Here is a 13,622-nt window from a genome sequence, read left to right on the forward strand (position 1 = left end):
ATCATGGCTGGAGCCCGCCTGGCCGGTGGGGACAGTGCTTGCAGACGCCCAGGGCTGGCAGGCGCCTCTGGAGGAGCAGGCCAGGCCAGCCCACTCCCCTAGGCCCGGCAGTCCTTACCCCGCTGGCCGCATCTGCTGTCTTCTTGGGGATGCTGATCAGGTCGCACTTCTTGTTTGCCGTGGGCTTGCTGTCCAGAATGTTTTTCTTGACCACCTTGAGGTCCCTGTTTTTGCCAGGGATGTATCCGTGCTTCAGCGAGATGAGGAGTGGATCGGCGTTCTTCCCCTCAAACCACTCTTCTGCCTCCAGGGCTGCCTCAGGCCCTGCCGTGTCGGGGTACAGGTCATCTTGGAAAAGGTCAGACTACATGGGACACAGAAGAGAAACCCACAGGTGAGGAAGAAAGGTGTGGAATGCTTAAAATTCTTTTTAAACACAGATCACCTAGACAGCTGGGCACTTACCTTCCTGGGGACAGTCATGATAATAGGTTCACACTTTCTCTCATGAAGTTTGAAGAATCTTCAAAGGAGAGATAAAGGCAAAGTTGTATTAAGTGAAACAGGCCAAGTAACAGGCTTAGCAAGCATTCTTGTACATGCTGCGTTTGCCCGTCGCCTCATCTGACAGATCCTGGGGAGCAGGGAGAACCCAGCATTCCCATTCACAGAGGAGGAAGAGGAAGTGAGAGGAGCTATGCCGGGCAACGGCGGACAGGGGCGTGAACCAGGAGCAGAGGCCTGTGCATTATGGTGACAGTCAAGTTCCAACTACTGGGGGGCTGATGAGCCGTGGGGAGATGATTAACATCACCAGTAGGACCGCCTGTGAGAGAATTACCGCGTCGACAGCCAGGAGGCAAGAACACCCACCTCTCAGAGAGTATCTACGACCTGGATGCCAGGTCTCCCGCCAACATGAGGTGGTTGAACATTCCTAAGTATAAACAGGGTTTTTAAAAAGGAAATGAGAACAATCCTAGGAATTAAATGTTGGCATCTGAGCAAACCACATCAGGGGTTAACACTCAAGAAAACTCTGGAATTATTCAGAGCGTGAGAAGAGTAGGAACAGAAAGCCCCAAACCTGTGCAGTCGCTCAGCGGTGGGAAGACGGGTCTAAGCTGGATGGCCAGCTCCACTCCCACGCCAGGGCTTGTGTCCACCTCAGCCGGCCTTGAGCTCCTCATTCATGAAGGGGGTGTGCTAGCACCCACCTCGCGCATGGAAAGGGGATCTGGGCCATGTGGTTAATACAGTGCCCCACATGTCACCAACATCCAGAAACAGAGTCAACAGGAGGCGTCCTGACTGACCCGCTTAAGCGGTCGGTCACTCCTCAGTATCCACGGGGGATGGGTCCAGGACACCCCAAAACACGGAAACCTGAGGATGCTCTCAAGTCCCTTACAAAAAACGGTGCAGCGCTTTACAGTCTAAATCATTCTAGATGACTTATGACGCCTAGGATGATGTAAATGCTAGGTAAACACTTGTGAACACAGTGTAAATGCTACGTAAATTGTGTCCCACGTCCCACAGATTCAAGTTTTGCTTTCTGGAACTCTGTGGAACTTTTTCCCCCTCAGTGTTTTCAATCCACGGATTCAGAGCTCGCAAGTTCCAAGGGCTGACTATGGTCTCTTCAAACTTTTAGATGACAGTAGAGTAAACCTGTTCCCAAACCCTGAATGTAATTTTAAAGTTCAGATTCAGTCTGTTTTGAACCACGTTTTGCTTTTGGCTGCCCTGTACAGCCTGCCTACTTCCCTGGCCAGGGATCGAACTCATGGCTCCTGCAGTGGAAGCACAGAGTTTTAACCACTGGCCCAGTGGGGAAGTCCTTAAACCACATTTTGATTACTTTAAACCACAATTTAGATGTGACAGCTTCCTTTCATTATTCTAGCTATAGAGTTGGAGTATTTAAAAAAAAACAAACCTGCAGTGATTATATAAAAATGGGCCTATAAAAATTTCTTTTATTTTTAAAGATGTGTCAATTATCTGTGTGACCAGCTTAGCTCACTTAGAAAAATGTCCACATAAGCAGTGTTATAAAGATGTGTGGTATGATCATGTGCTTGACAATGTCGTGCTAGTTATTTTGTTGTTTAAAATGGCCAGCAGTCAGTTGGTACGGAGAAAAAGAGCCTGCCCCTTAGGAAAGTCACTAGCATCATGGAATATGCATTTTTAAAAACTCCACAGAGTAGCAGAGAGAGGCAGACATTACACAGCACAGATGGGCTTCCTAAGCCAACTAACCTAACACCCGCTGTGGATCTCTGCTTCCCTAGTTTCAGATCCACGGGGTCCACGAGCCAGTTAGGAACCTGGCAGGTCCCCTCATAGGGCAGGAAAACCATCCCTCAGTTCCATCCTGGGGACAGGCTCCCTGGTTGCCTCCCAGGGGACACTGGCCACAGCTGCAGCCTGAAGACAAGAGACGAAGATTTCACTAAATCAGGGTGTGAGTCACCTCAGTGAAGCGACTTAGCTGTATTTCAAATTTATAATCTGGGGGACGGGGAGGGCACAGTTGGATTAAATGATTTTGAATGGTTCATTCTTGCTCTCAAGCCCCATGTTTCTAAGAAGGAAATGAGACACTAGTTCTACGATTCTACTGCACACACACAGGTAGAAAGACTGGGCACAGCAGAATCATGTGCTCTCACAGAATACAGACGGCGTAAGCCTTCTAAACACTTTCTGATACCAATTCTTTACCTGGCAATCTCACATTTGTTGACATCGAGTCCCCTCTTAGGCATGTAGCCCATTCCCCTCTGAGGCTCCTTGCTGCTGAACGTGTTGAGGTAGTGGACATAAGGGGATTCGTCTGTGATCTCGAAGTAGCGGATACTGCTGTCGCCCTGCGAGAAACGGGAGATGTGAGCCAAAACACCTGGTTTAGGTGGGTGTCCCACTCCTCCCTGAAGTCAGCGCTGACTGGGACTTCGCTGCAGTGCGACCTTTTCCTCCTCTTACGAGGCTTAGCCTCTGATGGTTTCACTTCCGGGCAGAGCAGCCCCTCGCTTGTGCAAGGCTAGCATGCCCTCTAAAGGGCCTCTGCTTGAGGGCTCTGACTGTCCTGCGCTGAGTCTGACACCGAGGCAGAGTCGGGGAGGAAAGGCTCATCGCCCAAAGGGATGATTTTAACATTCCTTCATGGCACAGGTCTGAGGGCACAACACCAGACAACAGAATAAGAAATAAGATTTCTAATGAAGAAACATTAGTTCCAGCAATTAACTTCAGATTGGAATGCAATCTCACTGCAATGTATTAGGTTCTGTGATCACTGCGTAGAAGGTCAGAGTTTTCTGAAGACCTGAATATACTAGCCTGAGTGTAAATAACTATCATGCAGTTACAAGAAACTGAGAATGAAGGCAGTCCTGCCAGGCAGAGGGGAGAGAAGAGGTCTGTGGAAGAAGTGATAAAGAGCTGGGCGGTACTCCACCCTCCTCTCCTTTCCCATGATCTCCATCTCTTTCAGGGATGTAACTGTCTAAAGCAATGAAGACAAGCTAATCACATACTGCTTTCTACATACTCACAACAACTTTCCACCCAGTGCTAGTAACATCTGGCTGACGATGTGCTCTATGGCTGCTGTTAACATCGCAAGTATGACTTTCAAGGAAACAGACAAGATCTCAGTTTCTAAGTAACTGACCTATAAAAATGTCAAGCAGGTCTGCAGCTCACTCCATCAGTTGTGAACAGAAGTAATAATAAGACCCCCAGCTTCACCCAGTGAGGGACTATCTGACAGGTTTAGGGAAGGGAACACATCAACAGATTTATTTTTATTAATTCAATTATTTCAACTACAAAAATTCTACATGATTATTGAACCTACAAAAAAAGAAGGGATGCTGAGGTCACCACCTTCTAAAATGATGTAACAGTAATGAAGATAAAGCTACCAACACTTTAGTTAGGCAGAGATCATCAGGCAGCAGAAAGGGGTTTTGTGTGGGGTCTTCCTGTAATGACTGTCACATTCTGACACTTGAGTTGGGCCACATAATCCACGGCCTGGCCCTTAACACAGAACTCCAGGAGTGAGAACCCTCTGGAGAGTCTCTGAGGCCCTCAAAAGCTCATATCCACAAAGCGTTATTCCCTATACGACTGCCCATCTACTAAAGCTCTGAAGGATAAACTTTTCTTCTCACAGAATTAAATTTAAGATCAAACAGGAAAATTATTGCTTACCTTTCCACACAAGTAAATGATACTGGTGTCGGGGTCGTAGAAAGGTAGCAAAACCCCATTGCTAGTGTCCATTTCATGAAGAGCAATTGGTTCCTCCATATTTTTCTGGAAGAAAAAGTATAGATATATACACACACATATATGTATACACACACAAACACACGTACACACACACACATTTTAAAAGATGAATTTTCATAAGACAGTACATTCTTTCATCTCTAAGTTAGCCATTTCCCTAAAATAACGAAAGTTTAAACAACATACATGTAATATTCATACATGTAATTACCAGTAAGAATACTACATGAGATCCAGCTCACTGAAAAGTGTGTTGACTTGACTGCATAATTAATGCACCCATCAGTGTGATCCCATAAGAGATGAGAGAGTCCATCTTTTTTCTTATTAAAAAAAAAAAAAACTCATGTTCTTTAGAAAGTTAAAAGGTACAGGAAAAATACAAAAATCACCCCATACGCCATAATCCCACAGTCCAGTGTGGGGCAACGACTGCTTTGGCCTACTTCCCTCCAGCACATAGGCACACACAGAGTGGGATCATACCATATATGCAGTTCAGTACTTTTTTCCCGCTTGTGCTTTCATGAACATTTTCCCAAGCATGACTACTGTGATTCAGACATTTGATCACGTTCTTTAGGAAACATTTTAACTAAGTTTAGAACTTATTTCCCAAGTCTAAAACACTGGATTCTTCATGCATTCTTTTGAAAAACAACAATCAACATGGACTCCTTGGGAGTATCAAGAATGTATTTTTAAAACACACTCAGCAGTAAGTCTCCAGTGAGGATGAGAACTTCACATCCAATTTAAGATGAGCAGGAACTCAGCATATGACACTGAGAACCCTATCCTCTACTAACCCACCTCAAGGCGTGCTCAGAAAAGGGAAAGCTTGAGGCTGCGAAGGGCTGGCAGGGCCGTGAAGGCACGTACCGGGTTCCAGAGAGCCAGCTGCCGCTCGCTCATGCGACTGAAGCCAGTGGTGAAGACATTGCCGTCGGCCAGGAAGATGGCTCTCATGGGTCGGGCCCCTTCATGTGCTTTCTCCTTCTCCTGGGTGAGAAAGCAAAGAGGCATTTTACACACAGTCAGACCAGACGCAGGAAGGAAAAGTGAGGGACGGCAGGGGCTCAGCGAACCCAGCTACACCCCACAGGCCACTCACATCAAAGGTGTAACTGTGTGTGCGCACACACATTTCAGTACTGACCACCTCCCCTCCCTGAAGGAGGAGGAAACAGACACACCGAGGGATCTGGCTGAGGCCTCTCAGCTGGCAAGCAAGCATGCCAGGCCTGGACTGAAAGGCCTCAGCCCTGCCACCAGCCCCTGCCACCAACTCCAGTCCAGCCTCCGCAAAAACACGTGAAAGGGCTCTGCCAAACATTTGTTTCTCAAAAGCATGATAATAACCTAAAGGTGGATATATGCTATGGCATCCAGCAATTTCATGGGACAGGAAGTCGAGTCTGGTTAACCCCTTCCTTGGCCTCATCTGTTCAATGGGAGCCCACCAGCTCTGCCCTATGGAATGTTCTAGTGGAGAAACCACACGCACAGGGCCTTGATAAACACCAGCCGCGCCTGTCGCCTGCTTCATAAAAAGCAATGCCAGCCAAGAGCTACCTTCTCAGAGAACGGCTATGACGGGGCACAGAGTTGGGGAGAAGTGACTGAAGGCCTGACTGTCCATCTCTGTCATAATGTGTGATTTTGTGGAGGCCTAGCTCAGAGGGCAGGACCAAGGATGTTAATGCTGTGGAAAGAATGCTCGGCATCATCAGGCCCTTTAACAACCAACTGAGGAGCAGGGGAGGGAATCCACTGAGCTATCTGCAGTCCCAGGCCAGTGTGCAATTAAACTCTGTGGGTTAGCTGATCTAGACTCGCCAAGCCTTTTTTTTTAAGGGTGATATTGTATCTTCAACTTAATTTTTAAATTTTATTTACTTATTACTTATTATTTTTGGTCATGCTAGGCTTTGTTGTTGCATGTGGGCTTTCTCTGGTTGTGGTGAGTGGAGGCCACTCTCTCGTTGCGGTGAGCAGGCTCCTCACTGCAGTGGGTTCTCTGGTTGTTAAGCACGGGCTCTTGGGTGTTTGGGATTCAACGGTTGCAGTCTCAGGCTCTAGAGCTCGGGCTCCACGGCGGTCGTGAGCGGGCTTAGCTGATCCACAGCATGTGGGCTCTTCCCAGATTAGGGACTGAGCCCATGTCTCCTGCACTGGCAGGTGGATTCTTCACCACTGAGCCACCAGGGAAGCCCTAGACTTGCAAATTCTTAAGCACACTGATAAAAAAATTTGTCTCTCTGTGAGAAATGGTTGCCAACTGAGAGGGAGAAAGGAAAAGAAAGAAACTGAAGTCGCTCAGTCGTGTCCGACTCTTTGCGACCCCATGGACTGTAGCCTATCAGGCTCCTCCGTCCATGGAATTTTCCAGGCAAGAGTACTGGAGTGAGTTGCCATTTCCTTCTCCAGGAGATCTTCCTGACCCAGGAATTGAACCCGGGTGTCCCACGTTGTAGGCAGACGCTTTACCGTCTGAGCCTCCAGGGAAGCCTTACCAGGAAGGCTGGGTAAAAGCTGCACATGCCCAGATCTGAAGAGAAAGGCAACTGGGAGACAGAAGCCCGGACAAGCCTTTTCTGATGCACAGTTGGGTCTCTGTACACAGCAAGGGTCCACAGACCGGCAGCCCAGCCTCTCTGGTCTGCGTTAAAAAGCAGAAAGCTCTCACCCACTGGAGCACGACAAAGACTGGGGCTGTTGTCCTAAGAATACTTACAGCAACAATCTCCTGTTTCCTCGGATCGATTACTCTCACTTTCTTGTCTTTGGAGGCTGTGCAGATTAGACTACCGTTCCGGTTCCAGCTGACATTGTAAATCATGTCTGAATGCATGTCATCCAAGTTTATCAGGGCTTCCCCGGTCCCCACGTTCCAGATGATGATGGCATTATCACAGCCTGCAAGCAAGCAGAACCACACCCTCAGGGATGAGAAACGCCTGCAGAACAACACATCTGTGAAAACCATAAGCACAGGGAGGATAAATATACATGTGTATTGAAATGAAGATGCTGATTATAAGAAGCCCTACTTGCCAGAAGTCAAAACATGAGATGACCAAAAGAAAAAGAGATTTGTGTAAAACAAACATGGTAAAGGAAAAATACAGCTTGTTAAGTCTGGGTTCATGTGAAACAAATAAGAAACCAAACAAAAATAAAGAACTGCAGGAAAATAGAATCCTATTTTTTTTTTTTTACATCGAGTTAATGGGGTTAGTGGACCCTGAGTGACTGTAAGTTTCCTTTTCTAGTAAAACATGCATCAGAATGAATACAGCTTCTTTCTTTTCCGGAGAAACTAAAAATAAAGGGTTTAAATGATGGTTTAGGAGGCTCAAGACAAAGACTAGATAGGAGGTTACTGCAATCAATGGTGCTGTAAGACACGGTCTTGGACCAAAGCATGTAAATTACAATAAGTGAAGGGAAATGCCCAGCCATATGCTCAGAGCAGATTTTTATCTTCAAAAAGGAGAGAAAAATAGGCCAAGGCTGGCCTGGTTTGAGAAGCACAAACTGCCGTCAAATAGGCGTCAAATAGGTAAATTCAGAACCTGATCCCCAATGAGGCCACAGGTCAACCGAGCCAGAGCCCCTCAACTCATCAACTTATCCTCCCTCCACGGTCAGCGCCCTGTCCCCAAAGCCCCTTTAAAAAGAGGCACCATTTGCTGCTTCCAGGACATTAGCACAAGGAGGAAGCAACATAAAGGATGGACATCCTGAAGGTGAGACTCTTGTCAATAAGCCAATTCTGCAAACACTTAGAAAAATTAGCTACCGATAACCAGGACACCTAAGTTACCTAAGGGTTCAGTCAGTTCAGTCACTCAGTCGTGTCTGACTCTTGGAGAACCCAGCACACCAGGCCTCCCTGTCCATCACCAACTACAGGAGTCTACCCAAACCCATGTCCATTGAGTCAGTGATGCCATCCAACCATCTCATCCTCTGTTGTCCCCTTCTCCTCCTGCCCTCAATCTTTCCCAGCATCAAGGTCTTTACAAATGAGTCAGTTTTTCGCATCAGGTGGCCAAAATATTGTAGTTTCAGCTTCAACATCAGTCCTTCCAGTGAACACCCAGGACTGAACTCCTTTAGGATGGACTGGTTGGATCTCCTTACATTCCAAGGGACTCTTCCAACACCACAGTTCAAAAGCATCAACTCTTCGGTGCTCAGCTTTCTTATAGTCCAACTCTCACATTCATACATGACTACTGGAAAAACCATAGCCTTGACTAGACGGACCTTTCTTGACAAAGTAATGTCTCTGCTTTTTAATATGCTGTCTAGGTTGATCATAATTTTCCTTCCAAGGAGTAAGGGTCTTTTAATTTCATGGCTGCAATCACCATCTGCAGTGATTTTGAAGCCCCCAAAAATAAAGTCAGCCACTGTTTCCACTGTTTCCCCATCTACTTGCCATGAAGTGATGGGACTGGATGCCATGATCTTAGTTTTCTGCATGTTGAGCTTTAAGCCAACTCTTTCACTCTCCTCTTTCACTTTCATCAAGAGGCTCTTTAGTTCTTCTTCACTTTCTGCCATAAGGGCGGTGTTATCTGCATATCTGAGGTTACTGATATTTCTCCTGGCAATCTTGATTCCAGCTTGTGCTTCCTCCAGCCCAGCGTTTCTCATGACGTACTCTGCATATAAGTTAAATAAGCAACGTGACAATATACAGCCTTGATGTACTCCTTTTCCTATTTGGAACCAGTCTGTTGTTCCATGTCCAGTTCTAACTGTTGCTTCCTGACCTGCATACAGGTTTCTCAAGAGGCAGGTTAGGTGGTCTGGTATTCCCATCTCTTTAGAAGTAGGAAATGGGTGAAAAAGCTGCACAACAGTATGAAGAGTTGGAACTAGATTCTGGGATGGAGACTTGACCCATCCTCTTCCTCCTTCATCACAGGCAAATAATAACTCCAGCCACTATGGATGGATCATATAGTCTTAAAATATGCACAACGCTGCAATCAACCATTCTCCTCAGCTTGTGCAAGGGAGACTGGGCTGAGTATGCCGATGATACCCTAGGTCTGACCTCGATGAGGCAGGCAGTAGGGTATTTTCCATGATGGAATTCCACCTTTGGAATTGTTTTCTCTCCTTATCAGACTGAGGTTCTGAGTAAAACACTGGAAGGGTTCCCAGTTATAGTCAATTGTGATTTAAAAAAAAGAGAATCTTACTTTTCTTTTTTTTTTTTAAAGTAGTTCTTGGTTTCAATAGGTACCAGGCATTAGATTTTTAAATTAACTCACTACATCAGAAATATCTTTCATTCCTAGTTAAAAACTGGACTTCTCCCCTCCTTTTTTACTGGTAAAGTGAAAGACTTTAAAATTCTACCACTAACATTAGCACTGCACTTTTAATAAGCCAATTTTTTTAAGGTACAGTTTGCATACAAGGCACCCATTTTAAGTATACATTGGTTGAGTTTTGACAGACATACATACTCAACTAGCCTCTATCACAATCGAGATCTAGAACATTTCCATTACCCCACAAAGCTCCTTCCTGTCCTCTGTATTGCTTCTATGATAGCAGAGAAATGCTCATATTTTTGAACAAAGAAAAAGATTTCTTTAAGATGAAACTTGGAAACTACACAAGTGGGAAAGCAATAGGGAACAACGAGGACTTGGTCACAAGGGTTCACTGCAGTGCTGTTTAACAGTGAAAAAGCAGAAACAACCTCAATGTCCAAAAACAGAGGACTAACTAAATAAACAGAGGTATCCAGACAATGGACTATTAATGGAGTCATTAAAAATATCACACAGTATGTATGAAAAGGGCCACAGTGTACCAGCAAGGGCAGAAAGCAGGTCACGTGAAAGAGGCTGAACCCTTCTTTGTGTGTAAAATCGTTTATGCACACAGAAACATCTTCTGGAAACATCAAAATGGGGTAATAATGATGTTTCCTCTAGGTGATGGGGTTATAAGTGATTTTTATTTTCTCCTTTTTGTTTATATGTATTCTCTATAATATACATGGACTACAAGGAGAAAAATGGAAGTGTTTTTAAAAGGAAAGAGCATATTTAACTAACAAGATCACCCCAACATTGGCAGCAATACCAGAGTTCCTGACTCCCAGTTGGGCTCCTTCTACCACATCAGGAGTAACTACAACTGAGGGCTGTGGAAGCCCCGGCAGGAACCGAGACTCTGCTGAGATTCACTAGACTCACAAAGTGCTAGATACACTAAGTAAGTACGTGCCTGTTCCTGCTTCTAGACAAGAAGTCCACAGCTTCCACTGGATCTGCCCCAGTGGCCTCAACACACACACACATACGTACGCGCACGCGCGAGCGCACACATGGGTTGGGGGACACCTGCACCCCACCCTGGGTTCTTCTGATTTCACAGCTGCCAGCACAGTCAGAATGCATCTGTTGCTCCCTCTACACGGGGCCGTGGGGAATGAGGGGAAGGGGAAAGCAGAGGCTGCTCAGTTCCTACCTGCACTGAGAAGCACGTTGCGGGCCGTCGGATGCCAGGCTACGATGCCAACTCTCTTTGAGTGGCCTTCTAAGATGACCACGGGCTCAGTCAGGGAAAGGGTGAGTCCATTTTCTGGGATCTGCCATACCTGTTGGAAGAGGAAGAAAGGTGATCCACATGAAAGTGGTCGGCTTTTGTTATCACATTTACTGTGACCATCCTGTGTGAAGCCTCGCTGTGTGTAAACAGAACACACAGTGGTCTCTGGATGAAAGGCAGAACGTGGTGAAACACGAACAGCTGTTTTTCAAATGGAGTAGGATAGCAAAGAGCAAAATATCCACAAGCTCTAAAAATATTAGATCTCTCTGGCTTTTATTTACTATTAGTGGAGATTTTATTTTATATTCCCTGTTAAGTTAAAAACTCTTCAGTTAGAAGCATACCAAAAAATTGAAAGAAAAATAAAAAATGACTGAAGCAAGCACCCACAAAAAGAAGCACTGGGGTGAAAACCCCTAGGTAAGCCCATGGTCTTGAGGGGAAAGCAAACTCTATCCACCAAAAGTTCTTGGGAGATGGCATAGTTTTTCAAACATATTTTCTATAATTTTACATTGGGAAAATAAAAAAGATACCTAATAGTTTTGTAACACGTACTGAAGAAATCTTCTTACAAAAGAAAAACCTTAATTGGACTTCATCAAAATGAAAAACTTTTGTGTTTCAAAGAATACTATCAAGAAAGGGACAAGACAACCCACAGAATGAGAGAAAATAATTTATGTCAAATATCTGAAAAACGAGTTTTATCTAGACCATATAAAGAACTCAATAAGAAAAGAAAAAATAATCCCATTTTTTTAAAATGAGCAAGAAATCTAGATATTTCTTCAAGGAAGATATACAAATGGCAAAAAAGCATATGAAGAGCTGCTCAATATCATCAGCTACCAGGGAAAGACAAATCAAAACCACAATAACATATCACTTCATACCCACTAGAAGTTTGGAATCAAAAAGACAGATACCAACAAGTATTGGGGAGAATGGAGAGAATTCAGAGCCCTCATACACTGCTGGCTAGAATGAAAAATAGTGCAGCAGCTTTGGGCAACAGTTTAGGAATTCATCAAATGATCAAGCACAAAGTTACTCTATGACCCAGCAATTCCACTTCTAGGTATCTACCCAAGAAAAAGGAAAATACATGTTTTGCACCATAAACCTATTATTATTCATCATAGCCAAGAGGTGCAAACAACCCAAATGTCCAGCAACTGATAAACGAATGCAAGAAATGTGAAACAAAAAGGAACATATGACCAAAGAAAGGAGTGAAGTTCTGACACACTGGGCTTCCCTGGCGGCTCAGTGGGAAAGAATTCTCCTGTCGATGCAGGTTTGATCCCTGGGTGGGGAAGATTCCCTGGAGGAGGAAATGGCAACTCACTCCAGTAATTTTATCTGGAAAAATGCCATGGACAGAGGAACCTGCCAGGTTTCAGTCCATGGGATTGCAGAGTCGGACACGACTGAGTATGCATGCATTGACAGATGCTACAATGTGGATGAAACTTGACAATGTTAGGTTAAGAAAAAGAAGCCAGTGATGACAACCCGCATACTGTAGGATTCGTGCGTATGAGACGTCCAGAAAGGAAAATCGATAGAGGCAGAAAGTATATTAGTGGTTGCTTAGTGCTGGGTGTGTGCGTGTGCAACAGCTTAGAACGTGGGGTTTCTGAGGTGGTGAAAACATTCTAAAATTGTCTGTGGTGAGAGTGGCACATATCTGTGAATATACTAAAGACCACTGAATTGTACACTTTAAATGGGTGAGCTATATGTAAATTAAATCTCAATAAAGCTGTTAAAACCAGATATTAAATAACATTTAAGCTTGTGAAAAGGTTAAAAATTAAAACAATTATTGTCTTCTGTATGAAGATTAAGTAAATCTTCTACCATAAAAGAGTTTATGGAACTAGTTCATAACAAATTTAGAACTTGCCAGTGGAAAAAATCATGCTCAAAAGTGGAACAAGTGAGAAACAGAATTTTCCTTTGTTGGGGATTTTTAAGGAGGAGACAAACAACTGTCTGTTTTCAATTGCTTAGTGGAGGCAGAGTCTGGATTAGGAGTGGTTAAGGTTCAGCTCGGTTCTGTTGTCCTGCAAAGAATCAGAACAAAAAGGGTGCCAGTCTGAGGACTGTAGGAAAGTGGTGAATTATGGGATTATTCATAAACCTGCCTTCTGAGGGCTTAAGAAACCACCTAACTTCCCCTGAACGCTCCATCATTCAGCGGGTTTTAAGGCAGATGTGAACCAGCACGGGAAGGCAAGGGGGACCGACCTTGCTCCTTTCCACCCCTCACCCAGACCAGGGTTCCCTCCTCCGAAGAGAACAGACTTCTGGCCTGTGGCCCCCTCTCCTGGAGTGTGGGTGTCTGCTACCCTCTAGTGTTATCTGTTTGCTTTCCCCTGTTTTTATTCAAGGGTTTATGATCAGTAAAACAGTTCCACATTGAACTTGGCTACTTGAATGTAAAGCAGGACAGAAATTTTGAACAGAAAACAAGTACTGATTTAATCAAAGCACGAAGTCGGCAGAGAAACAATTAGGAAGTGGGACTTTAATGACTCAACAGGAAATGCATTTTGCAAAATGAATTCTGACCAGGCTTGGGACAGAAAGCATGTAATTCCACATGCTGTCTCCAGGCGGCACTGTGACCGCGGGCTGCCAGGTTTTCCCACAAGGATCGTAAAACCTTCAGTGCCTGACTGACCCCGATTAAATAGTGCATTTTCTAAATC

At 44.9% G+C, this 13,622-nt stretch overlaps 1 protein-coding gene across 2 annotated transcripts in view; it reads right to left on the reverse strand.

The window, feature by feature from the left end:
• The window catches only part of CORO1C (coronin 1C), a 74,784-nt gene that overhangs the window by 3,360 nt on the left and 57,802 nt on the right, over positions 1-13,622 (reverse strand). For both annotated transcript variants that reach the window (XM_043901536.1, XM_043901537.1), the window contains exons 4-10: positions 10,819-10,948; positions 7,049-7,230; positions 5,194-5,313; positions 4,231-4,335; positions 2,734-2,879; positions 466-523; positions 119-364 (exon numbers count right to left, since the gene is read on the reverse strand). In XM_043901536.1, the coding sequence (XP_043757471.1) occupies positions 119-364; positions 466-523; positions 2,734-2,879; positions 4,231-4,335; positions 5,194-5,313; positions 7,049-7,230; positions 10,819-10,948 (987 nt within the window). The remainder of the gene's footprint in view (positions 1-118; positions 365-465; positions 524-2,733; positions 2,880-4,230; positions 4,336-5,193; positions 5,314-7,048; positions 7,231-10,818; positions 10,949-13,622) is intronic.

Source organism: Cervus elaphus, chromosome 5 (genome assembly GCF_910594005.1).
Source record: "Cervus elaphus chromosome 5, mCerEla1.1, whole genome shotgun sequence".
Taxonomy (NCBI): domain Eukaryota; kingdom Metazoa; phylum Chordata; class Mammalia; order Artiodactyla; family Cervidae; genus Cervus; species Cervus elaphus.